Source organism: Mus musculus, chromosome 12 (assembly GCF_000001635.26).
Source record: "Mus musculus strain C57BL/6J chromosome 12, GRCm38.p6 C57BL/6J".
Taxonomy (NCBI): domain Eukaryota; kingdom Metazoa; phylum Chordata; class Mammalia; order Rodentia; family Muridae; genus Mus; species Mus musculus.
This window is the reverse complement of record NC_000078.6, coordinates 101,791,474-101,817,581: the sequence shown is the minus strand read 5'-3', so window position 1 is coordinate 101,817,581 and position 26,108 is coordinate 101,791,474. Positions and strand designations below refer to the sequence as shown.

The 26,108-nt window shown below is 46.6% G+C and overlaps 1 protein-coding gene across 4 annotated transcripts in view; it reads left to right on the top strand.

The window, feature by feature from the left end:
* Positions 1-26,108, top strand: part of Fbln5 (fibulin 5) — a 72,555-nt gene that overhangs the window by 1,538 nt on the left and 44,909 nt on the right. For 2 of the 4 annotated variants that reach the window (NM_011812.4, NM_001361987.1), the window contains exons 2-4: positions 2,986-3,040; positions 5,377-5,428; positions 7,612-7,866. In NM_011812.4, coding sequence (NP_035942.1) covers positions 2,986-3,040; positions 5,377-5,428; positions 7,612-7,866 — 362 coding nt within the window. The remainder of the gene's footprint in view (positions 1-2,985; positions 3,041-5,376; positions 5,429-7,611; positions 7,867-26,108) is intronic. The other 2 variants (XM_006515866.2, XM_006515865.4) reach the window with 1 other exon arrangement.

Sequence of the window (26,108 nt, the reverse complement as noted above, 5' to 3'; positions counted from 1 at the left end):
AGACGGGATTTTATAACCACCTGAAAGGAAACTTCATGAGAAGAAACAGGAAAACATTGAAATTCATAATCTACAGACTGGAAAATAAATTTGTTATTGTTCTCTTATTCCTTCCAGATATAAAGTCTGGCTCTTGCAAATATAAAAAAAAGCCCAGGGATTTGGCTCTGCACTTTATAAGGTCAGAGCTGTCTCCAGTGTTGGAGAACCTGGCTCACATAGGCAGTTAGATGAAATGGAAACCTGTCTACTCAGGATTGGATCTGGGACTCCGTGAAGGAAGTGGGTTTGCATCTTCCAGTACCACATCGGGCTCAGTTTTGCCTGGGTGCCTGGGTGCTACCTTCCCTCTGTGTCCTCTACATACCTACTGCTATTTCTCCTGCGCTGTGGGTCAGGGATGTGAATGAGCTTGGAATTTCTTGAGCACTCATTCTGAAAAGGCCCTGGGGACTACAGAGTCATGGTGCTAGGTGGGTAATGATAAGCCTCAGGCTCCAACCAGGTCCCCAGGCTCATAGCCATGCTGAGAAACAGTCAAGATCGCCCCCTTCAGGAAGCTTTCTCTGTTGACTCTTGACATTCTTATCAAAGCGAATCTACACTCCCGGCCCATGCCACAAAGCAGCCAGCTCAGGTGGCTGGCAGCTGGGTCACAGCTCTGTGGCTCTCCTGCCCAGTATCTAGGCTGCAAGCTGTAGTTGCTTGGATAGATGCTAGTGACCTGGAGAGTGTGGTTACAGACTGGATCATCAGCACAGGCTTCACGTTGTCTTCCATCTTTCCTGCTCTAGGTGCCCAGGTCAGTAGTGTTGCATCTGCTCATTTGGCTATATACCTAGGCTCCATGACTCTTTAACCTGCAAAACAGCTCTTGTACCATACTCCATGTTGTATGGTGCACACCTGTAACCCCAGCATTTGAGGGGTAGAGGCAGGAGAATCAAGAGTTCTGAGCTAAGTTTGCTAGTTTGAGGCTAGCCTGGACTACATGAGGCCCCGTCTTAAATAAAACAACAAAACAAAACAAAGCAAAAAGGTTGGCTAAAATGTCTGTCTTGGAATCCCAGTACTCAGGAAGCCGAGGTACAATTGCCACAAGTCTGAGGACAACCTGGGCCATATTGTAAGTTGCAGGTTAGCCTGGGCTACAGAATGAGACCTTGTTTCGAAAAAGAAAAACTAAAAAACCAAAAAACCAAAAAATACACCCAAGCCACCAAAAAAAAAAAAAATTACAGAAATTCTGTACCTGTTAAACACCCCCTCCCTGCCCAGAAGCTCACAACTCCCAGAACCACCATTTTTCTTTCTGAGTCTGAAAACTGTGGGGTACCTGATCTAAGTTGAAATCTATGTGTTTGTGTGTGTGTGACTCATCTCACTATGACACCCCGTGGATCACCAGTGCTATTGCTCTTATTTTGTTTTGTTTTGTTATATTTTAATTACATTTATTTACTGACGTGGGAGAGCATGCGGTGCTGTCCACTAATGGCGGCCAGAGGACAACTTTGAAAAGCTGGTTCTCTCTTTCTGCTTTATTACCAGGCTGACTTTGAACTCCTGAGTTCCAGTGACCTTTGCACTTTAACCTTTGGGAGCAGCTAGGATTACAAGCACATAGCAATGTGTCTAGCTTTCCACATTGTATCGTGTCCAACTTTTGAGTTTAAGTCTGAATAATATTGTTGGTGTGTGTGTGTGTGTGTGTGTGTGTGTGTGTGTGATGTGTGTGAGAGAGGAGGGGGACACATTTTGTTTAGCTATTCATACACGAACATTTGGATTGTACCCACCTTTTGGTTATCGTAAAAAAAAAAATGCGGCTATGAGCATGCCTGTGCATATATACTTATGTCTGGTCTTTGACTCAGTTCCCCGGGGAGTGCACTCTGGAGTGGGTCTGCTGGATCGCAGGTGAGGACACCACACAGCTGCATCAGTTTTACCTCCAGTAGTGCACCGGAGCTGTGGTCTCTCTACATTCTTCCTAGACCTGCTGTTTTCTGTCTTGCATTTTTCTAAGATGAAGAATTTATTTAATGTGTATGAGTGTTTGCTTGCTCTGGGTACAAGTGAGTGACCCTGCTTCGATGTATAAGGTAAAGAATGACTGAGGAGCATACTTGCTGCCAACCTCTGGCCCCCATAGGAATACACAGACATGTAAATATGCACTTACACACATGCTCCAACATGTTCAACACACAGGTCCATGCATGCTGCACAAATAGCCATCTTAATGGATGTGAGTGGTATAGACTTCGCAGTTTTAAAGCATACTGGTGACCACAGTTTCACCAGACAAAACGTTGGCCACAGCAAAGAACCAAATCACCCACAGGCAAAGATATTTACTTGCTTGTGGGTGGCCACGTTGGCTGGGCCAGGGTGTTAAGGCATTTCCTGCTGTTACCCACTGCCTTTCTCACACTGGCTCCTCAGACTTCCATCCCCTGGGATGGCAGTTCTCACGAGCCACGTGCTAGGGTGGACCCTGGGTTCTTGGACCATTCAAGCCCAGGTTCTCACATGTGTGGACTGAGGGCTCCACGTTCTGGTTAAGTGACTTCCTGCAAACACAGAGCCTCTCACATTCTTGCTTTCATGGATTGAAGACACAGAGGCTCTTGGCTCTGCAGTCAGGTCAGAATAATGTTTGACTCAGGTGGTCTCTGTGCAGAATGATAAAAGACCAAGACAACTGGTTGATGCCACAGACTGTGGGTCTTTGGATTTTTGTCCCTAAGCAGCAAAACATGTGACCTAACTCACTATCCCAACACATGAAGCAAGTGTGAGGAGGCTGCCTCTTGTGGGGTTAGAGTAGAGGGCTGGAAGCGCTCTTGGGCTCTGCTGAGTGTGCCCTATTCGCTTGCAAGCATATGGTAAAACCACCAACTAAATGCCAGGTAGCAGGAGGTCCAGGTTTCCTGGCCATGAGCATCCCTTGGCACTCACTCTGATTTTCACTGCCCACAGGATACTCACTGTTACCATCTTGGCACTCTGGCTTCCACATCCTGGGAATGCACAGGTAAGGCTTCAAGTTGTCCAGGAGCATGTCACAAAGCTAGGGGAGAGTGTCCAGCCATGCATTTTAGGGTCCCAGGGTTATGGGAATGGGAGGTACTCTGCAGTTCACTTACTACCCTCCATACAAACATATCATAGTGAAGGCTCTAAGAGATGGAGGTTGGCCCAGGGTGATATAGGTTTCAAGTGGCAAGGTTGGAATTGGATCTCAGCATCCTGGCTCCAAACCTTGGTGTCCCTCAGGGAAACTCACTAACTTAAATGGTAGTTCAATGTGGTGCTTCTGGTCAGGGAGTTCTCCACCCAGGATGCTTACAAAAGGCCCCCACGGCTAGGTCAGTGTGTGTTTACAGCCATACAATGCCCAGTGAAAGAGATAGGAAGGAGAAGGTTGGTTATCTGGAGCTGGGGGGGGGGCGTGGGGGGTATCCATTCACCTGGGAGGAGTGTGCAAGGGGCAATATCTCATTTTTAAAGTTATAGGGAGGGTTGTGCTAGGTGTGTCAGCCCCAAGTAATATGGTAGGGTTCCTCTAGATTGGTGGTTCTCAACCTGTGGATTGCAACCAGTTCTCAATCCCTTTGTGGGTGGGGTCGAACAACCCTTTCACAGGGGTCACCTAAGACTATCAGAAAGCACAGATTTTTACATCACAATACATACCAGTGGCAAAATGATAGTTATGAAGTAGCAATGAAGTAATTTTATGGTTGGGGGTCACTACAACGTGAGGAATTTTATTAAAGGGTCGCAGCGTTACAAAGGCTGAGAAACACTGTTCTAGATGGCTCAGAGAGGCCCTTCTGTGTGGCCCTTCTCATGGAGAGAAAATAAAGACAGCCTCATTTCTGAGTAAGGCCGAGGGCTGCAGGTGAGGAAGGGTAGGCGCCTGCCCATCATGCATAAGGCTATAAGTTTCATACCTAGCACTGAGAAAACTATGCTGGGGTGGAACAGGGGGAAGAGCTGTGAAGTACGTCCAAAGGCCATTAGACACACTCAGACCATTGGAGACAGGAAGGATTTGAGAGGAATGTATAAGAATTTTAGATCTCAGAGGGACCTTGGCATCCTGTAATCTAGTCCCAAGAGTTATAGACAAAGACATCTAGTCCTGAAGCAGATAGTGGTCATAGATAAAGGTAATTAGTATAGGCATTTATAGTAACATAGTTCCTCTTTGTAACTACTTAAAACTAAGTAACAGTACCCCATTTTATAGATAGAGAAACTGAGGCAAAGGGAAGGATGAGGAGAAGTAAGGACTCTAGTGAGAATTAGAAACCAGGTAAACAAGTGGCTTGAGCCCATTCTGTCCCAGCACTGAGGTCGAGAACAGGACTGAAACCTGATCTCCTGGGGTCTGTGGTATAGACTCCTGCTTCTTCTGGGTCCTTTGTCCTGAGGCTCTAAGGCTTGGAACTCTCAGCAGTAGCACAGGCCAGGCTCACAAATCACCCCATGGCTCAGGGAAGCCTGGCCTTGAGGCTGGAGGAGGGGCCTGGTGACAGGTGTACCACAATCCTAGACACTGAACTCATTCCTGTGTCAGCCTCCAGGCACCGCAAGGGGCTCTCAAACACCCAGATCAGGTGTTTAAAAGTTCACAGTCAAGGCTGGAGAGATGGCTCAGCCCACGGCCCAAAACACAAAAGTTCACAGCACTTAGGAAACGGGCGGGAAGACTAGTTCCAGGCCAGCCTGGACTACACAATGAGATTTTTGTCTTGATGTCAAAACAAAATTTAACCAGATTAAACAAAAAACAACCCTGCATGTACAGTTATAGCTCAGGTTACATGTAAAATCACAACTGTCACCAATGGCCAAAATGTGTCACTGCCTTGCTGACATTGAAACGAAGGAAAAAAACCCATCTCCTTTGCTTAGAAAATGGGCCACATCTGCCGTGTAGCTTTTGCTTTATGATATAACTGAGAGCAGGGGGGGGGCATATCGTAGTGATTGAAGCATTTGTTTGGGGGTCTGTGAAGGGGAGATGGATAGAGCTGGGGGAGTCTCCTTCCTTGGAAGTGGGGCTGTTGCACTGTGGCTTTTATTGCTCCTCATCACGTGGGCATGGCAAAACCCATACGTCCTGACACTGTGGGTCATGAGGCACTGGTGTAGGGTGTTACAAAAAAAAAAAAAACAAAAAACCACTAAGTGTGCAATGATTGTAAGAAAACATTTCCAAATAGAAACCTATCCCACATGTGGGTGTTACATCCCTCCATCCCCCACCCCTCCTTTACTCCAAAATGCTCTGTGATGCTTTTATAGTGACAAAGAATGCTAGGCAAGTGACCTGACTTATTTCTTCTCTCTCCTCTACAGCAGCAGTGCACAAACGGCTTTGACCTGGACCGCCAGTCAGGACAGTGTCTAGGTATGTGATGCTGACGGTCCTTTTTTAGGTGTGGTCATTTGGCGGTAGCTCAATTGCTAGGATGTTTCTGCCATAGCTGTGGCTCAGTGTCGTCGAAGCTTCATTTACCTTCTCCATGGAAGAACACAGAGGTGGGATGACCAAGCCAATGAGACCCTTGTTGCTTATGTTCTTTGTGCTAAGAGCTGATCAGGGTCAAAGAATCACCTCTCTCCTCAACAAGCATTTCTGTTGGATCTGTTCCCTAGCACTGCCTCCACAAGGTTTCATAAGAATAGTAGCTTAAATGTTGCTTATTTTGCACCCCATAGCTCTCTGGGTCAGAGGCCCAACACCTGTCTACCAGGCTAATAGCAGAGTGTTGGCCGGGCTGTGTTTCTCTGGGGTTCAGAGAGAGAGAGAGAGAGAGAGAGAGAGAGAGAGCATCTTTTCTTCTCACGGGAGAAGTTTTTGGGATCCACCCTCCTGAAGTTATAGGTTGTAGGTCCTCCATCCTTGCTGGTTGTTTGGCGAGGCCCTCCCAGCTTCTAGAAACTGTGTTCACCCCTTGGTTGGTAGCCTGTGACATTCACAATTATCGGTCCCTTCTTACATTGTAATTCCTCTACGTCTCTCCTACCTTTTCTATTTTCAACCACTCACCCAACTACACTGGGTGTCCCATAGCGTAACCTAGGATGGATGCTCCCATCTTAAAGCCAGCTGATTGGTAACCTGAATGGAATCAGCCCTGAGACCTAAGGGCTTCCCAGGTTCCAGGGATGAGGAAGTCCTTTCTCACAGCACGCCATCTAGTGGAGAAAAACTTAGACACAGTGAATGCTGTGAAGTTGGTGGAATAAGGTCGAGTGGAGATAACTTCAGTGGGCCCCGAAAAGGCAGAGAAGAGAGGGAACCTTTATGTCCAGACTCAGCCAAGAGTCAGGCCCAGTTTGAGTTGGATATTGAAGGATGGCTAGGATCCTGAAGATCTCAAACACAGTGGAAGGAACAGCATAGACAAAGATCAGGGGTGAAAAGGAAGCGCAGGCATGGCATGCCGAGGGTGGGGCACTCGGAGGGGATAAGGCTTGGCTGCCCCACATTGGGGGCAATGTTCCCAATGTGGGAATAGCTAAATTCTTAATTAGTTTTAATTTAGGTCAAGTCATGTTTCTGTCCCGAGTCACATCAACTGAGACTAAGAAGGGAGAGAGTTGGTTGAAAAGGATGAATTAAACCTTGAAGACTCGGGCTCATTCTTGGATTTACAGTACAAAACTCTTTGGTTCAAGGATGCACTACAGGGTAAAGAGGGCCGTGGCTTCTTTTCCAGTCCATGTGTTCCACTAGAGAAAAGTGAACCACAGCATTTGCAGTTCCCAAGCTGGGAGCTGGCATGCATTTCTCAGATGACATGATGGGCGAGCTGCCCAGGTCCAGGCATCCCTCCCCAGTCTCCAGTTCCACACAGAGCAAGAGCTGGTGGCAGGGCCCAGCTCCCAAAGCCAGGTCTGCTGCCCACTGGAGCCAGAGTTGGAACCTCTCTTGACTCCACCCTGACAAGGCTGATTTTTCTAGACAGACCACCACTCTCCTTCCAGTGTGAGCTGATCTCCAGCAGGGCTAGACACAGTCTTGTTTTGCTGGCATTGTGTGAGCCAGCTTGAAAGAAATTGCTCTGCTTTCTCAGCAAGTAACTAACTATGAGCCAAGCCTTGTCTTTCTGGGTGTAAAGGTCTCTTTCTTTCTTGCCCAGCTATTACTTTGAATAGAAGTGGTCCTGATCTCATGTTTTCAGAGTATAAGAAATGCACAGGAGAGTGAGTACGTGGCAGGCTTTTGCACTCACAGACACTCCCATCTATTTATTTTTACTTATGTAAATCAAGGGATTTTTAAAAAATTTGCTATATTCCTAAATGTTAAAGAATACATTTGCCCAGGTTTCAAATGTGGTATGAAGTCAACAATAGTGTAGGTTTCTGAGGGTGGGGTCATTTGTGATAAGAGGGCTTAAAGAGCTAATGTTTGGCAACCCAGGTCACTTGGAGTCAACTTGGCTAATGTTGGGGAGCATCAGACTGCAGTGAGTCAGGTGAAATGTTAGAGGGTCAGTCCCATCAATCTGCTCTGCTTCAATGTGCGCATGCCCAGTGTCATGGAGGGACCACTGAAATTTGTCCTTTCTGTGGCCTCTGCAGATATTGATGAATGCCGGACCATCCCTGAGGCTTGTCGTGGGGACATGATGTGTGTCAACCAGAATGGCGGGTATTTGTGCATCCCTCGAACCAACCCAGTGTATCGAGGGCCTTACTCAAATCCCTACTCTACATCCTACTCAGGCCCATACCCAGCAGCGGCCCCACCAGTACCAGCTTCCAACTACCCCACGATTTCAAGGCCTCTTGTCTGCCGCTTTGGGTATCAGATGGATGAAGGCAACCAGTGTGTGGGTGAGTAGCCCAGTAACTGTCCTCTTACATAGTGGACTTTCTCAAGAGTGCTGTCAGAATCTAATATGTGCTCCCAAATGGAACTACCTACCATGAAATATGTCAATCAGACAGTGGTCTGCTGTCTACAAATGATATAATGTTTTATTCTAGATATATTTCTGGGTCCTCTTCTGAATTATATAGAAATCCAGTTTGTTCTTTCTGTCATTTGATCAATCCATCCATTGTCTATCTATCAATCTACCTATCTATCTATCTATCTATCTATCTATCATCCATCCATCATCCATCCATCCACCCATCATCCATCCATCAGTCCATCCGTCCATCCGTCCATCCACCCATCTATCCATCCATCCATCCATCCATCCATCCATCCATCCATCCCATGGATCTCATTGGTGACCAACCTCATTTTTCTTAACTAAATAATGAATGCATCTAATCAGACTCAGGGCCAGTGCTCTGTCTTCTATGTATTGAATGGATTGAGTATTGCTGCGGAAAAGCCTTGAGAACCAACCCAAGATCTGATAAGGAAAGTGGGCTTCTTAGGTGGGAGCCAGTGTTCTTATGACTAAAGGGGCCTTGCTGATGGGGACTCTGGGGGGAAAAATAGGCACCATTATATCATAAGCCCCAAAGGAATTAGCAGTACCCTATAGAGCTTCAGGTTCTATTGGCCAGTGCTGCCTTGGAGAAGAGCTGCCTGGGGCCCTGCCCAGTCCTTTGGTAGTAGTTGGACTAAATTCCTGTAAGTGTCTCCAGCTTTAGAGGGTTACATCGAAGAGAGATGGACAGTGAAGCTCAAGCTCTTTTGACTGTGTATCCCCTCTGCCAAATCCTTTTAGACTTAGATCCCTACCATAGGCATATTTATACATGACACATGCATCCTGTTATATTCATGTGGATTGAGGAATATAAAGCACACATAAGAAATAGGAAACGTAAAAGAATGTAATAAAAAATAAATTCGAATTGAAATCCTAATATTTCCTTTCCATGGCCATCAGTCTAGTCAATAAGATTTTTGTGGGTTTCAGGGCTCTGAAGTATCTGACAGATAGAGACAGTGCTGATTATAATATAGAAGTATGTTCATGTGAATGAGTGTGTATTTACACTTAAAATATTCAAACAGTATGCAAATACATGCCCTTCAACACTACAGGGAAAATTGAATATATACCCGAGCTCATAATGCTTCATCATTACTGGTCTCAAAGGACCTGGTGTGTATGTTGGGGCACATATGCATGTGCTGACTTAGATTTACCTTAACTAAGAACATGCCAAGGGAAAATGTGCAACCCAGTCAAGCCTCATGCTCCTTAGCTTTGCGGGAGAGGACAGCATCATGCTTCCTTACGACACGTAGCAGAACAATAGGCCATTGTAACCAGAAGGAACTTCTTGGACGCTCTTTAGCTACAACCTCTGATTTTTTGGAAAAGTGAATGTGGACCCCAGCAAGCTAGGCCATTTCGCAGTTAGGATATGAGACCAGCCAACTGCTCCCATCTAGTAGAAAATAATGGTACCAAATAAGATGTAGTGTGTGTGTGTGTGTGTGTGTGTGTGTGTGTGTGTGTGTGTGATTGGTGGGGAGGGGGAGAGGGAGGGAAAGAGGGAGGAAGAGAGAGGGAGAGAAAGGGAGAGGGAGAGGAAGAGAGAGAATGTGGGGAGGGAAAGGGAGGGAAAGAGGGAGGAAGAGAAGGAGGGAGAGAAGGAGGGAGAGGGAGAGGATACTGGAGGGCAGATGAGCTGAGTAAAGGCAGTAGAGGCTCAGGCTGTTGGAAAAGGCTCTCATCTTGTCCTAGAATAGGATCGTTCTTGGGCTATCTCACTCAGCCCTTCCATTGAACGTTTGGCCATCCACTGCCTTAGAGCTTCCTGGATGCCCTCCCTCATCCTACACACCTCCTTCCAGGGACTTGAGGCTCTTGGCACTGAAGACATTCTGGGAAGCCTATTCATCTGGTGACCCCTCTGACGTCATACCACTTGTGGTTCTGAACCTGTTACATAGACATGTGGAGCCTTTAATAATGGCCCCTTTGTAAGCCCAGTACAATCTAGGAACCCCAGCAAGGACTGGCACCAGGCCCATCCATTTCCAAAATGTCTAGTATTATGCATTCATAATTCCTGAGTTCTTCTGACTTCCCTTCACTCCACCCCACCGTTTCCTGCCTTACCAGGGCTGAGGCCCCTATGGGCATTGTGAGAGGTGGTGGCAGGGGGCCAGAGCAGGCTGGGAAGGGCAGCTCTCTAACCAATGTTCCAGGGAACTAGGGCAGAGAGCAGGAGGCAGGGGGCAGAGGAGAGGGAACACGTTGGTAGGTATATGGAAGGGGAAAAGGCCTTCAAAGGAGGACAGGCATTCCTGGAGCAGTGAGCTCTGAGGAGGAGACAGTGATGAGAATTCCGTGAGAATCTGAGACATTTCTTTTCTTTCTTTCTTTTTTTTTTTTTTTAAAAAAAGATTTATTTATTTTATAAGTACACTGTAGCTATCTTCAGACACACCAGAAGAGGGCGTCAGATCTCATTACAGATGGTTGTGAGCCACCATGTGCTTGTTGGGATTTGAACTCGGGTCCTTCTTAAGAGCAGTCAGTGCTCTTAATCGCTGAGCCATTTCTCCAGCCTTCTGAGACATTTCTGAAACTTTGCAAAGAAGAGTGAATCTCCTCCCCTCCAAAACAAACCCAACAGCATCACCAGCAGCAGCAACGGTAGTGACACCAAACACTGGCTTAGTGTTTGTGTAGTAGGGTCATGGGTTCTTAGCACACTACAGGTAGAACTGGTATTTCTGTTGTGCCTTCAGGGAAGTCAGAGCGCAGAGAAGTTAAGACACCTGGCAGTGGTCACACTGTGTGTTGGGTTGAGTCTCAGTGTGAACCGTTCAGGCTCTGGATGGGGAACCTGGTGTTTGGGCTATAAAGATTTAGTATATGGAAAGGTTATGGAAAGGGCTTTTAGAGAGTCAGTGCAGAAGCCACTGTTAACAGCAAAGCCCTTGCTCATTTTAAAAGAAAAACTTTCTTCTGTAAAAGTCTGAACTGGACAAGAGTTGAGAGAACACAATGGTTGCTTTCCACCTGTCACCCAGCGTTAGCGGTTATCGGCACTGGCACCATCTCCTCTTTAGCTTTAGATGCCATATCAGTTTAAATGTTATAGGATTATCTGAAAAAAAAGAGAGTAAAGATTCTTTATAAGAAGATTACAAAACAAACCCACAAGCCTTCTTTCAAACTTAAAATATGCCAGGTGGTGGTGGCGCACGCCTTTAATCCCAGCACTTGGGAAGCAGAAGCAGGTGGATCTCTGAGTTCAAGGCCAGCCTGGTCCACATAGTGGGTTTCAGCACAACCACGTCTACACAAAGAAATCCATTCAGTCCACCACCACCACCACCAACAACAACAAAAAACCAAAACCCCCAATAACAACAACAACAACAACAACAACAACAACAATAACAAACCAAACAAACCAAAACCAAAACCAAAACAAAAACTGTTGTGATCATAAAATGAGAAAGAGCTGTAAGAATATGTTCTGGTGGGGTGTGGGGGAAGGGGTGCCTCAGCCGGCCCATGCCAAGGCATCCCTTCCCCCTGAGGGACCAGACACACACTGGTATAGTATAGAATAGAGTTTATTTAGGGCATGGGGGTGGGGAGTTAAGAGAGTAGTAGAGGCAGAGAGAGGCAGAGAGAAGGAGAGAGTAGATAAGTGGAGGCCGACCATGACCACATGGAAAGTGGAGGGAAGGGAATGTGGAGAGAGGGGGTACAAGGGGGCAAGAGGCAAGAAAGAGGCAAGAGTGTAAGAGAGAGAGGAGGAGCCAAGTAGTGGAGGTGGAGTTTGGACAGAATACCAACAAAAACCAAAACCAACCAACCAAACAAACAAATGAAAAACCAATGCCCAGCCCAGAAAACCAACTTATATTTTTTATTAGGTATTTATTTCAGTTACATTTCCAATGCTATCCCAAAAGTCCTCCACATGCTCCCCCACCCACTCCCCCACCCTCCCACTCCCACTTCTTGGCCCTGGTGTTCCCCTGTACTGAGGCATATAAAGTTTGCAAGACCAATGGGCCTCTCTTTCCACTGATGGCCGACCAGGCCATCTTCTGATACATATGCAGCTAGAGACACAAGCTCCGGGGGGTACTGGTTAGTTCATATTGTTGTTCCACCTATAGGGTTGCAGATCCCTTTAGCTCCTTGGGTACTTTCTCTAGTTCCTCCATTGGGGGCCCTGTGATGCATCCAATAGCTGACTGTGAGCATCCACTTCTGTGTTTGCTAGGCCCCTGCAAGTCTCACAAGAGACAGCTATATCTGGGTCCTTACATCATCAAACCTATCAATGTCAGCAAAAATTCATTTTTACCGTGAAGTATCTAAATGTTGTTTAGATTGATTGTCTTATAAATGGCCTTTTCATAGAAGTGGGGAGATAGATTAGTGTGCAAAATGCTTGCCTCACAGTCATGAGGAGCTGAGTTTAGATCCCCAGCACCTCCACAGAAAAGCCAGGCGTGACTGTACATGCCTCTAACATCAACAGTGGGAAATAGAGTCAGGCAGATCCCTGGGGCTTGGTGGCCAGTGGTCTAGTCTAGTCAGCAAGTTCCAAGTTCGGTCTCAAAAAAAAAAAAAGTGAGGGCCAGCAAGATGGCTCAGGAGGTAAGGGTTCTTGCTATCCAAATTGATTCCTGGGATAATACAATATTGCATCTACATGCCTAGTAAAGAGAGAACAGACTCCATCAAACTGCTCTCTAACCTCCACAGAGGCACTGTGGCACAAGCATGCACGTGAACACGGAATAAAATATAACAAAAATGAAGACTTAATGTCTAACTCTATGTGCACACTCACATACATGTGGAACTTATGTGCATCTCCCCATACACACATGCATCCACCCACATGTATCTCCTCCAACTCCACAAATGCCCCCCCCCCCCTTGCATTCAGAGTCAGATCTGTATAGCTTTCTTAATCGCCCCAGTTGCTGACTCCGTCCCTTCTCCTTGCCACTTCCTTGTGGACACAAATGTTTGTCTGGAGTGGCTGCTCATAGCCCATTCCTTCTTCCCATCTGGTTTTCTGGGAGCTGGAAATAGGTCTCTAGACTCGGCCCAGTTCTGGCGTCATGTTCTGGGCAAACCTCTTCATAGGTGGTGCCTTTAGTCTGCTGCTCTTTCCATCCCATCCTGGTTTCCTTTCAGAAAGTGTGAGAGTCACCTTGAACAAGCTAATGGCTGTCTCCAACCCCTGGCATTTCAGACCTACTTTCAAAGAAGTATGATCTTCATCATAACTCAACTTAGCTTGTGTCCTCTTCCCATAGACTGACAGTGCCCAGTGCCCAGTGTCCTCAGTGTCCTTCCTTATTGACTTCTTTGTTTTGGGTTCCACTTCAGGGGTGACTAAACTGTTCTGGAACATTGTGGCCTTGGGTTTGAGTCCCCAAGTCCCTGGTTAAAAGCCTAGATCACTTGGGACATTTTTGTGGACAGGGGCATAGTGACCCAAGAATTATAGTCCCCAAGCCAAGAATGGTTTGTATTGAGAAGACAGACAGCTTGGCTCGAGGGTGACCAGTTCCTCAAGGCTGTTGGGACTCAGAGCTGGATGAAGTGTGTCACCCAGATTTTCCACCCCTGGAAGATATGGTAACCAGATTCTTTAGATGGGGCTGAGGGCAGTCAGGCAGAGCTCACTGGCAAGGAAGACAGGCTGTTGGAGTGGAGGTCACGGACCTGGATCCAGACATAGTGCAGATCAAACAACACACAGAGTTCTGAGCCAGCTAAGAGCCATCTGGGAAAAGTAGAGAGAGGTTGGCTATGTTGAATTAAAAGCAAGAAGTGGGGATCCATGTGCAATGATGGGTTTCTTAGATTCAAACTGCCACCCCGGAACCCTCTTTTCATGACGTACTGCCTCTGTGAATCAATCCTGGAATGTGGTTGCCATCAGTCTCTGCGTATTTATTCCTTATGGGTTTCAGCATGCCATCTCTCTGTGTGACATTCTACATAAGCCTGGCTTTGCTAACCAGCTTGGCTTGGGAGCAAGTTAGGGACTCCACCAGTAACAGAAATTCATGATGTGTTCAGCAGACGAGAAAGCTGTTTCTCTAGAGCTATGCTACTCTGGGGATCTTCTGGCCATTCCTGAGACCACGAGCAGTGCCTTTTATTCCCGAGTTGGTTTGGGCTTTTGTTGTGAGTGATCAGGGCACCCAAGCAGGCACAGAGCAACAAAGAACAGATCTTTCTGGAAGATGCACTCGAGTTGGCCAAAGACGCTCTTGAGTTATTTTTCCTGACTGCTAGCCAGTATTTAGTCAACTAATTTACTTCACAGAGTGCCTCATTTATGCCAGGCTCTCTGGTTTAGGCACAAAGGGGAATAGCCAGGGGTCTGTGGTCAAGGAAGGGAGATCAGATACTGTGTAAGCCGCTGAAAGACAAGGGAGCCTATGAGTTGCTAATGTGGCCCAGGCAGAGGGCCAGGAAGACTCTGGGAATGGAAAGGATGAAGCCCTCAAGTCAGCCAGACCCTGAATTTCTTCTTGGTTGGCTACTTCCTGCAGCTGAAGCCTGGGGTTCTACACCTTTGTCTATAAAATATAAAATAGGTATGACCATGCCCGCCTGCATGAAAACACCTTACCTAGAGTTTGCATGGAATGTCCAATGTTAATTGAAAATGATTTGTGGAGGAGGCATCTAGGGTCTTGAAGGGATAACAAGTTCAAAGATTCATATAGTCTGAAATGCATTGGAGGCCTAATTCTTTACAAACCTTAAGGAAATGACCCAAAGCTGAGTTTGACCACACCTTTTTGTAGGCCTTCAAAGTCTTGAGGAGACTTTAGAAACCTGCTTTAAGGTCCCCAAAAAAGCTTGGTTTGTTTAAGTTGTGAGACAAAGCCATGGAAGTCAGCCCAGTGTGGCATTTGTTCCCAGCCCCAAGGCATGGCCAAGAGCACGTTGAAACCTCAACCACAGCAGAGCAGGTCTGTGGTTAGCACGCAGGAGGGAGGAACCGGAGGCCTTCACTTCTAGCAGTCTTTCTGTCTTTTTCTCTCTAGCTCTCCAGCATGGGCTGTAATGTGATGCCCTTCAGGCTCAGAAAGTGTGCAGAGTGGGGGGTTCTTAGGTGCTGAGGGGTTTAGGACCAACTAGGCTTGGGGAGGAAACAGCTTCCCACAGAAGCAGGGGCTCTGCAGTTAGCTTTTGTCAGTAGCCTTTGAGCTGCTCCGGCAAGCCTGTCCACTGGCAATTTATATTTGTTTTTTTTTTTTTTTTTCAAGACAGGGTTTCTCTGTGTAGCCCTGGCTGTCCTGGAACTCACTCTGTAGACCAGGCTGGCCTTGAACTCAGAGATCTGCCTGCCTCTGCCTCCCAAGTGCTGGGATTAAAGGCGTGTGCCCAAACCACCTGGCCCATTTCTCTAGCTATAAATTTGGATAATACTACAAACTTCCAAGGATTGTTTTGAGAATTAGATAGGATACAGCACACAGATCATCTAATCTACCTGGCTCATGTCGGCAGCTTACCTATTAGCTGTTATCATGATTTCAAACCTATCCTCTCTGTTGATCTCTCCTACTCCTGTTTCCACAGCCCCGCCACCTCTAGTTGTTCCTGTTGTTGCTTGTCCTTTGTCCTGAAAGCTTGAGTATCTCCTGCTTCTGGGGGCCGAGGACTGGCTTATTGCCATGTTCCATCTGCAGCCGTTGGAGTCAGCATGGACTTCCACCGAGAACTCAGCAGGAAAGAGACTCTGGGAAGTCAGCTGGTGTGCAGACATACCTCCAGAGGTCAGGGAGCACAAGCTATGGTGCTCCCAGGTGGTGCAATGTTGCTGATCTAGGATCAGACCTGAAGCCACAAAACCCTTGTCTTCCCATCTGCTTACTTAAGGAGAGGCAAAAACATTTAAAAAATTACAATCACCGAATTGCTTGACTTTATTAAGATGTATTATTTCACTTAAAAACAGATTACCCCAATTATGTTAAAGCCTAACCTGAGGCAGCAAAGGGACAAAGGGACAGCTACGACAGGGGGGGAGAGCTGGACTTTGGCACTTGATTTACTAGTTATTGGCTGAGGGCATTAAGAAAGTCAGGTAGCCTCTGATTTAAGTGCTGTCAGCTGTAAAAAGGGTTAGTATTGTATTAGGGCTCTTAACCTGAGGTCAGTACATTTAAATCAAGGCATCTAGTTTTTACCACCTGATTCTTGGCTAATGTATAATTGAAAGCTAGCATTGGTGTCTAGTGTATTGGTGACTTGCCATGGGCCTCCTAGTAGGATCCCTGCCTGTATAGAGCCAGGTGTTTACAGATCACAGCACAGCTGGGACAGTTACTTTGGGTCGATTTTGAAATCTTATGCTTGTCATTACTCCAGAATTTAGAGAAAGACATTAGACCTGTTGCTCAATCTTGCTATTTGGTGCACTAAAGGACGTGCATGTACACACAGCTGGGGAGAGATGGCTTGGCCAGTAAAGTGTCTGCTAGGCACGAGGACTCAAGTTTGATCCCAGCACCCACTAGCACCCATGTGAAAAGTTGGATGTGTCAGCCTGGGCTTCTGTCACCAGTATGGGAGAGATGGAGACAAGCTCTCTGGAGTTTACTGGCTAGCCAGTCTAGCTGAATTGGTGAGTCTCAGGCTCAGTGGACTGTAGAACCAAATTCCCTGGGAAGGTTCAGAATGTAACTTAACCATTTCTGTGCACGCCCCGTGTGGCTCTCCTCTGCTATGGGTGGTATCTTCGGGAAGCCTCTGGCTCTCACCTGCACTCCAGCCATGATACAAGAAACAACAACCTGGGAGTCGTTTGTGCCAGAGAACAAATGAAATAAGAAGTGAAAACACCATATGATTGCAGGTCATCAGTTTCATGTGCGAGGCTAGAAAAACTTAGGAGTCGTATCAGTATTGCCAATAACAGATTAGTGGAGGTAACCCCAAGTTATAATTCCTGCTTCGAGGAAAAGAAAGGAGGGTCTTTGATTCTTGAAGGGCCTGGATCAAGTGACTTATTATGCCAGTAGACAATGGGAGACAGTGTGACACTACAGTGACAGCCCAGGCTTTAGACTCACCCCTGCTTGGGTTTACACCCCTTCATCACACAGTGACCTCGCTCAAGATCTTGTCTGCAAGATGGGATACCAGTATTTACTTGTGGGATGCTTGGAAGTTTAGCAGAGAAGATGCTGTGCATCCAATAGTTTGGTCTGCACCCTCTAAAGGATGTGCCGTCTCTGCTGCCTGCTTCCAAATCTATGGTTCTTTACATTGTAAGAGCAGATGTCCAGTCACGAACTCGTGGTGGCTTAGCACAGGCTGGAAGACTTGGGAAGAGAGTAACAAGCAGAAAGGGAAGGGAGGTATGGTCTCCCTTCAGTTTGTGATTACATACAGATACAGTTGTGTGTTGCTTAGAATGGGGGTATGTTCTGAGAAGTGCACTCACTATTGATAGTCTGGTCATTGTGTAAATGTCATAGCATCTACTTATCTCAGCATCACCAGGTGATATAGTCACATCAGACGTCATAGACACACATCCTGCTGTTGACTCACTAAGCAAGCATGCTGATTCTTCTCTTCCATCTGTCTTCTCAGTCCCCACCAAAGTGGCACTTGCACCTTCTCTGGGGCCTCATGGCGAAGTCTGTGGTGCCAGAGCAACTTGGATACCCTGTTCCCTTTCTTCTCTCTTGAACTGCTAGTTTATCTGGTCACTTAGGTTCTACAGTGTTCTAGCCTGGCAAGCTATTGTGGGAATTGTAGGCTGGGCACCCTCTATACCAGCCTCCCAGGATCTCAAGCTGAAAGCAGAAAGTCAAGAGCTCTCTATAACTCAGGGATACACCCTGTTTACATCTTTTATATTAAGGGCATGGCATAGGGCTCCAGAAGTGGGTTGGATTCTTGGTGGGAGGTATTCCTGGGATGCAGGCACTACATACACCAGCACTCACTCTGTAGCCACAGCCTATGGTAGAGTGAGCTGTCAATCAGTTATAATCATAGGAATGAATGGAATGAACGAATGAATGAATGAATGAATGGAAGGAAAATTATTCTTTCCTTCTCTCACTTGCTCTCTCATTCCTCATGTAAATCCCACCTCTATGATTTCCCATACTGTACTGGGTGCCAAGGGAGGCCATGATAACTATGATGGCCACTGTGTATGCCCCACACTCAGCCAGGTGCTGGCATATGGCTGCACTGTGAGTAGTGAATAGAACTGGGTGAACAGGGAGCCTGAGAAGCTGATGGAACAGATGCCAGTGAAGGCCTTTGGGTTGGATGACTTGTGGAGTTCTACCTCCACTGGCCTTTTCTTAAGGTCTCTCCCTCTCTCCCTCTCTCCCTCTCCCTCTCTCCCTCTCTCCCTCTCCCTCTCCCTCTCCCTCTCCCTCTCCCTCTCCCTCTCCCCCCCCCTCTCTCTCTCTCTCAGAGGGTCTAGTGGTCTAGTGGGAGAGACTGGCTCTCACACATCTGCCAGCAGCTAAAGCCCCTCCCCATACAATCCCAGAGTGTGCCCTTCAGTTGCATCCCATGCCAAGCTGCCTTGGGAACCTGCAGCCAGTCATGGGCTTCTGCTTGTCTCTCACACAGGAGTGTGTCTGAGAAAGGGTCTCAGCCATCTCCTTAGGGTCTGTCCAGGGAAGGACATTCATGGGATTCTTGTCTTCCAGCGCACTCCAGGCGGCAGACAAGAAGAAGTCAAGGACTGGCCTTCCATTTCCCTCCAGCTTGTTGGTTTGGGGCCAGAGGGGAGATGGGGACAGCCTAAGCTGGTCCTGCCCTAGGCAGCCAGCATCTGGGGCAGGCTCGGGAGACGTCTGACTTGGTAGTGCTGGGGAGGTAATGCTGCCTGGGGGCTTTTCAGTGCTGTCTGACTTTCCTTCAAATTAGAACATTTGCAGAAATGCAGCCAGACTTGATTTATGGGCTCTGCATATTTCACAGGTCTTTACACATCCCCCAGGAATCAGTGAGGTCAGACAGAACAAACTTCACATCCGGAATCAGTATGAAATTGGCATCTTCCTTAGTTCCAGTGGGAGGAGGGAGGATAATAATTTTAAAGGAGGTTACATGAAACAATGCAAAGGCACACACACAAAAAAAATTCCAGCCTCTGCTTCACTCCTATTGGGGATAAAGAAAAAAGATATATGTTTTCTGTGTCTGAGCCTAGTGAGGAGTAGCCATGTCTGCTGGAGCCACTGTTACTAGGATGGAGAATGATGGGACAGGGCTGCTAGGGTGACTGATGAACGCAGTGAGAGCCCAGGAGTGACCATAGATAGCATCTTGTACTTGTCCTTTGGCGCACACTCTGTAACAATGATAAATCGACATTCCTGGTTATTCAACATCTCATGGCCCAGAAGGAACTTTCTGTCTTGCTCACCATTATTTTTTTAGTGCCTGATGAGAATTTGCTGAGTGAGTGGATGAGCCACACACAGCGAATGGAGTGAGTAGGATTCAAATGAGAGAGAGAGAGAGAGAGAGAGAGAGAGAGAGAGAGAGAGAGAGAGAGAGAGACTGATATCTTTACAGGTAGTGTTTCTCACATAGGCCCAACTTATTACTGCTGACTGCTGACGAATCTATTCATTCCTTGAGTTCTTTGCAGGAGTCAGGTAAGTTGGTGGGAACTGCAAGATCTGACACACAATAATCACAATACATTGGGCCTACATCAGAGTTCCAAGGTATTGGGGTGGCCCTGGCTAGGATAGTCACAATTTTGCAGGACAGCTGCATCTATTTAATTAGAAAGATAGCCATGGAGTCCTTCTGTGTATCAGACTCTGCCAAGTTTGAGGGATGGACAACATACACCCCCTACTCTTGGGATCTCCCAGCTGAGTCTTTGTGAGGGTGCTGGGTTGCAGGGACACAGGCACATAAATAGTCAGAATCTATCCAGGGGTAACCAGTGAGATCAGTTGGGGCCAAGTGCTAAAAGGGTGCTCTATATGAATTCTACACTGAGAAGGTATCTGTGGGTCTTTAGGGGATCATTGGAGATTTGAGCAGGATTTTCCTGTTAGAGAAGGTGGGGCGGGGGGAGGAGGTAAAGGCTGGGAACAGAATGGACAAAGAGGTGGAGCAGAGAAGTTCATGGTATGTTCAGGACTGCTAACCGTGGCAGCAGTCAGCCTTGGCTATGAGAACACTGGTTACCTGCCTGTGTGCATACCTACTCCGTGTGCTTCACAGGCACAGGCTGAGAACAGAGAGACTTAGAATGAGAGATGATGCTTTGAATATTATCAGGGACTAGACTGTCTGCCGTTTGAGAGCCACGCAACTGATTTGGTCTTTATTCTGTGAACAGAGAATTAAAAGTTACTTGTACACTGGTGTCTTGGTTGGGGTTTCTATTGTTGTGAAGAGACACCATGACCATGGCAACTTGTATAAAGAAAATATTTAGTTGGGGCTGGCTTACAGTTTCAGAGGTCTAGTCCATTATTGTCATAGCAAGAGACATGGTAGTATGTAGGCAGACATGGTGTTGGAGAAGAAGCTGAGAATTCTACATCTTGATTTAAAGGCAGCAGGAGACTGCCATATTGGGTGTAGCTCAAGCGTATAAGACCTCAAAGCCTGCCTCCATAGTGACACATTTCCTCCTACAAGGCTACACCTACTTCAACAGGGCCACACCTCCTAGTAGTGCAGCTTTCTATGCGCCACACATTTAAACACATGAGTCTATGGGGGCCATTCCTATTCAAACAACCACAATTGGTTTTAAGATTTCTGTTTTGGAGGCTTAGTCAATGGGGGTCTGTATCTAGTCATAGCACTGCAGCAAGCTTACAATGGGGTACTCCAGTCCCTTCTTCTTTGTACTCTATCTTCTTATTCATGTGAGAGGAACTAGATAGCAGCTAAGGGTCCCTTCAACTTCCTCAGAGCCAAGGCTGACTTACTACCGTTCCCCAAGATCTCATGAACTCTGCCATGTGCCATGTGCTATGATGGCAGGTGAGGGGTGGCTTAGAGTCTTAGTCCTAGTGACTAGTGACTGCCACTTCATATGTTCTCAGGCCCCTTATCAGAACTCTCCTTTAAGCTGGAGCAGAGCCGTGCCCTTGCCAAGTCCCTCTGGGAAGGGGCATCTGTGGTTTGCCAACAGCCCTGGGGATGATGAGCACGCCAGAGTGTGAGGAGGGTCTGCAGGCAGCCACATAGATCACAGCCCCCGGGGAAGTCAGGGCCCTTTGAGATTGACCAGGATTTTAAGACTACAAGAGGTCCACAATGGCAGAAGGTTCTAAGAAATGACCCATCTTAGACTTGTGGGGCACCTTTTCTTTGTCTCAATAGCTTAGGCTTTGTTTTTTCTTCTTTTTTTTAAAGACGGGCTCACTTATCTAGACTGGCTTTGAATTTTCTATATAGTCAAGGATGACCCTGAATCTGTGATTCTCCTGCCTCTACCTCCTAAATGGTGGGATTACCAGTTATGTGGTCCTGGGTAATCGGTACATTCAAGGCAAACATTTTTATCACCTGAGCCACATCCACAGTCCATGATAAATCAATTGTATTCAGCTCTTTAATGCAAACAAAATACCAGCAAGGCCCTTAGAACATCCAGTGAAGTGCAGATGTTCAAATCTCTCATGGCCCTGTGCCCTGTGTTTGAACCTTTATTTCCAGCAAGGAGGAGAGGGTGCCTCCTTGCCCTTCTGGACAAAGGGCTTGAGTCCCAGGATATCTATATGGGGACAAGAAGCTTGAGTGTGGGTGGGTGGGTAGGGGGTTCTTTTGAGTCAAGCAGATTAGCACCAAGAGGTCTTTACTTTGGGTGTGGAGGCCCCATGTTCTATGAGAAAACTGGAGCAACCCAGCCCAGATATCACCACAGTAAGCCTCTTGGGAACTTTGTAGGTAAAAGAGTTAGCATTTTATGATTTGCTAACAGAGACCACTTCTCACACTTCCTGAAGTCGGACTTTGAGAGCTCTTAGTGTCTGAAGCCCCTAGTCTTTGATTTCTGAAGGACAAAGTCGATGCTTCCAAGACTACAATTAGGTTTTTAACCACAAAAACTTTGTCTTCACTGACAAAGGGGAGTTGAAAACTGAGGCAGTGGCCAGGGGAATTGTCAAGAGCAGGCTTGGCTAACCCAGTCCCAGTTCTTATTCCTCCTCCTCCAAGTTCCTTCAAGGGATCATGGGAAATGGGATATAGTGGATTCAGGGAGCCCAACTCCTGTACAAAGCACATGTGACTGTGCAAGGACTGAGCATCCTGGGAGAGTCGATTCTGCTGGAGGCCGTCTTCATGGAGGACTAGCACCTGCTATGTGACATTATGTACCAAAATTTCACTTAAAATCTTTGGATTCTTCATTATCAAGGCAAATGCATTGCTATGGAAAGAGATGGGATCCAGAAGCCGAGTGACTGTGGGCAAGTCATTACTTGGCTATGGGAAGAGGATGCTCTGAGGTGAGTGTAGAGTCTCACTCACTGAGAGAACCAGTGAGCATTGCAGACCCTCAGGTCTGATCTTATCCCATGTTAACTTTCATATTCTAAGGAGTTTGGTCAGGATGTGGCAAGCCAAAGCATAAACCAACCATTCTTTTTGAAACTAGGCTCTTAAATTCAGTTCCTTTCCTGATAACCTAGGTTTGTGAAATTCTTTTCCTAAACCCACTCTATGGACACATCAAGCTTGGCACCATCTGTAAGCCATAGAGCTCCATTTTACTCCCATAGAAGCTCAGCAAATAGTTGTAAACTGAGCACATTTGACTATTAACATGTTATGCCTCCAGAGATACAAAAACAAAATGCAAGCAAACAACAAGTACAAAAAGCGTGGGGCAGGAAAGCCTGGGGCCTCTGCAGATGGACAGGCCACCAAGGAGTTACTAGAAAACAAAGACATCAAGATCACAGGAGACAGTGCAGACTTGGCCTTGGCTCTCTTGAGCAGGAAAGGCTTGCCAGGGTCACATTCCAGGGCAGCTGTTTGACCATGAAGCACAGGATATGGGATTCCAAATCAAACTACGCAGCCACATGCCTACTAATAGAGTCTCATCAACAAGGTTGTTGAGAGCAAACCATGAGCGAAAGTGAGGTAGTTCATCCTCCCTGAAGCCTGGGAGCAGCCTCCACTGTGGAAAGTGTTGGGGCGTGTGTGTGTGTGTGTGTGTGTGTGTGTGTGTGTGCGTGTGTGTGTAGTTTTGCTACAGACTAGGTGTCTTAATGAGCAGAGCTATATCACGTTCTGGCTCTGGAGGTCGAGGTGAAGGTGGTTGCAGGGTCCTGTTTTTCTGAGGGCCACAGGTGTGGTTCTGCTGTGTCTCTCTTCTTGACCTGTAGCCAGCTGCAGTTCCCCTATGTCTGCCCTTTCCCTTCTCTCTGCACATGGCTCTGTCCAGTTTTCTCTTCTTGGAAGGGCACGATTCATTGTGGATTAGGGCTTTATTTTACTTCAGCTGTGCCTTCTTCAAAGACCCTCATCTCCAAATGCAGACATTTTATGAGGTACTGGAAGTCAGGACTTAAACATATAAATTTGAGGAGGCAGAAAAACATGGAACATGGTCTTTTTCTCTCTCAGGGACGCTTCTGAGGCTAGAGACCACAGAGAAGCCATTTAAAAAAAATCTTCTTTGCTATCCCTTCTAGGAGGCCTTGTTGTATCTTTACTGTCCCTGTTTTGAGCCCATTGGAACTTCCTCCTTTGTGCCCCCAAATACTTCACTTGAACCTTTACAGGGATATTTCTCACCATTTCTTCTAGACCAGTTGCACCCATGCTTCCTGTGCTAAAGTCTCTATCTTGGTTGTCTTTGCATCTCTTGAATCCCTCACCTCCTGTCTAGAATAGGAGGGGGTCAATTATGTTTGTTGGCCTATGGATGGGCCCATGGTTCAAGAATGTTGAGTAATAATGTTGAATAAACAGGAAGATAAGGCTATTAGCAAAAGCCACAGCAACAAACCTTTGCTTCAACTCTTTGCCCTCAATGACAAAGCCGAGCTACTGAATTTACAAAGAAGTAAGACTCTTTCCATTCTTCCCTCATGGCTTGACCACAGCAGGTCAACAAAAGAATCTGCAAACTGGGCGCTTAGCATTCTTGAAACCCCAGACTTCTGGCTCTTTGGGCCAGTTTTGAAGAAAGTCTTCAATCATTTCTTAAATAATGGCATTCTTCTGGCCCAACTCTATGAAGACTTCTCTTTCCACCCCCAACCCAGTGACCTTCTGGCCCCTTGTTTCTTGGCTGAATGTCTGGGTCTTCTGGAGAGAGCAAAAGCAGCTTCAGCGGCACTCGGAGTTCTTCCCACAGAGGCAGAGTCACGCTCCCCAGAAAGCCTGACTCTGCACAAACAGATGGGCTTCAGCAGGTGGCCTTCAAAGAATAGTGTAAGACTTAAAAGTGCTTTGTTCCAGAATGGAGCTCAGAAAAGAGTGTGGTGCTGTCTAAGGCAAGTCACCCATCTCACTAAGAGAACACTCACCTAAGGTTGGGTCAGAAGATCCTTCCTCACTCCAGCCTCCCCTCAGACCCAAGCTGCACTGGCACAAAGCAACCCGGTGCCCATGCTGCCCTTCTCTGTGGTTCCTGGGATGCTTGGCCTGGAACTCAGATGCCCGAGTCCTTGGCCCATTCATGCCTGCTAACTGTGTGCGGTTAGCACTTTTGTGATGTTCCCTGTGGGCCCTGACTGACAAAAGATAAGAGGAGAGTGTTACATTGGTGTGGTCTTCAGAGATTTCTGCTGACTCAGCAGGTTTCTTGGATTTACCTTTTAGCTTTTTTCTTGTTTGTTTTTTGTCTTTTGAGATAGGGTCTCTATAAGTAGCCCTGGCTGTCCTGAAACTCACTATGTAGACCAGGCTGGCCTTGAACTCACAGAGATCCACCTGCCTCTGCCTCCCGAGTGCTGGGATCAAAGGCACATGCCACCATGCCCAGCTGCTTTGGTTTTTGTCAAAGCACACATCCGTACTAGAACTCAACGGCTTATTGAAGCTGTAGTGACATTGAATTAAACTCTGATTAAAACTTTAGAACACACTATTTAGGGAACTCAAAGAGGGGGACTTCAGTGAGGACCTAAAGACTAAACAAATCCTCCTAGAGGATTACAGCTGGGCTGGTCTTTAAGGAAAAGAAGAGAGAATGGATCTCAGTGGTCTGACCTCAAATGATCCCTGCTAGAGAAGACTCTGTTCTATGCAGCCAGTGACAAACCTAACTCATCTTGGCTTAATAAACAGAAGAACACAAAGCAACAAAACGACAGAAGAATACTTGGTGTACAATATGCCACATGTAGTTTGTATTTAATACTGAAAAAAGCCTAGGGACATTAGTTCCAGACAAGACCAGAGCTAAGAGCCTTGGCCTTTTCTTGCCTTGGATTCTCAAAATAGATGGTGTCTGAAAACCTCCAGCCTATGTGTTAACCCAGAGACATTGCCTCTGATCCCCAGAGCATCAGTACGAGGACATTGGCAGGCTCTGCTTAGCTAGCTTGGGTCTCTTGCTGTTTTCCAAAACAGCTATACCAGATCACACCCTAAGCAGCAGTATGCAGGGCATATAGATATATTCGAGACAGGGTTTCTTTGTGTAGCCCTGGCTGTCCTGGAACTCACTCTGTAGACCAGGCTGGCCTTGAACTCAGAAATTTCGCCTGCCTCTGCCTCCCAAGTGCTGGGATTAAAGGTGTGTGCCATCACTGCCTCGATGCAGGGCATATTTTGATCTGAAGGCTCACCAACAGTTGATATTGGCAAACTTCTCCATTTCTGCCAATCTGGTGGTTTCTTTATAAATGGTACATAAAAACAAACAAACAAACAAACAAACAGATGAACAAACACACCCACCCACCCAATAGTGTCTTTGTTGCAAATGTGTAGAAATACAACTTATTTCTAAGTGTTGATCTTATGTTGAGATGGCTGGTGAAATTCTGTCATCATGTCTAGTCTTTGGTAGAATATTTTGGCTGTACTGATAATTACACTATCCAAGAGTAATGGATGTCTTTCCCTTATTTTCCAATGCTTATAGTCTTTAAATATTTGTTTCTCATGTTTTCTGTACTGTTGGAGAGTTTTTAGCATACTACAGAGTAGGTGATG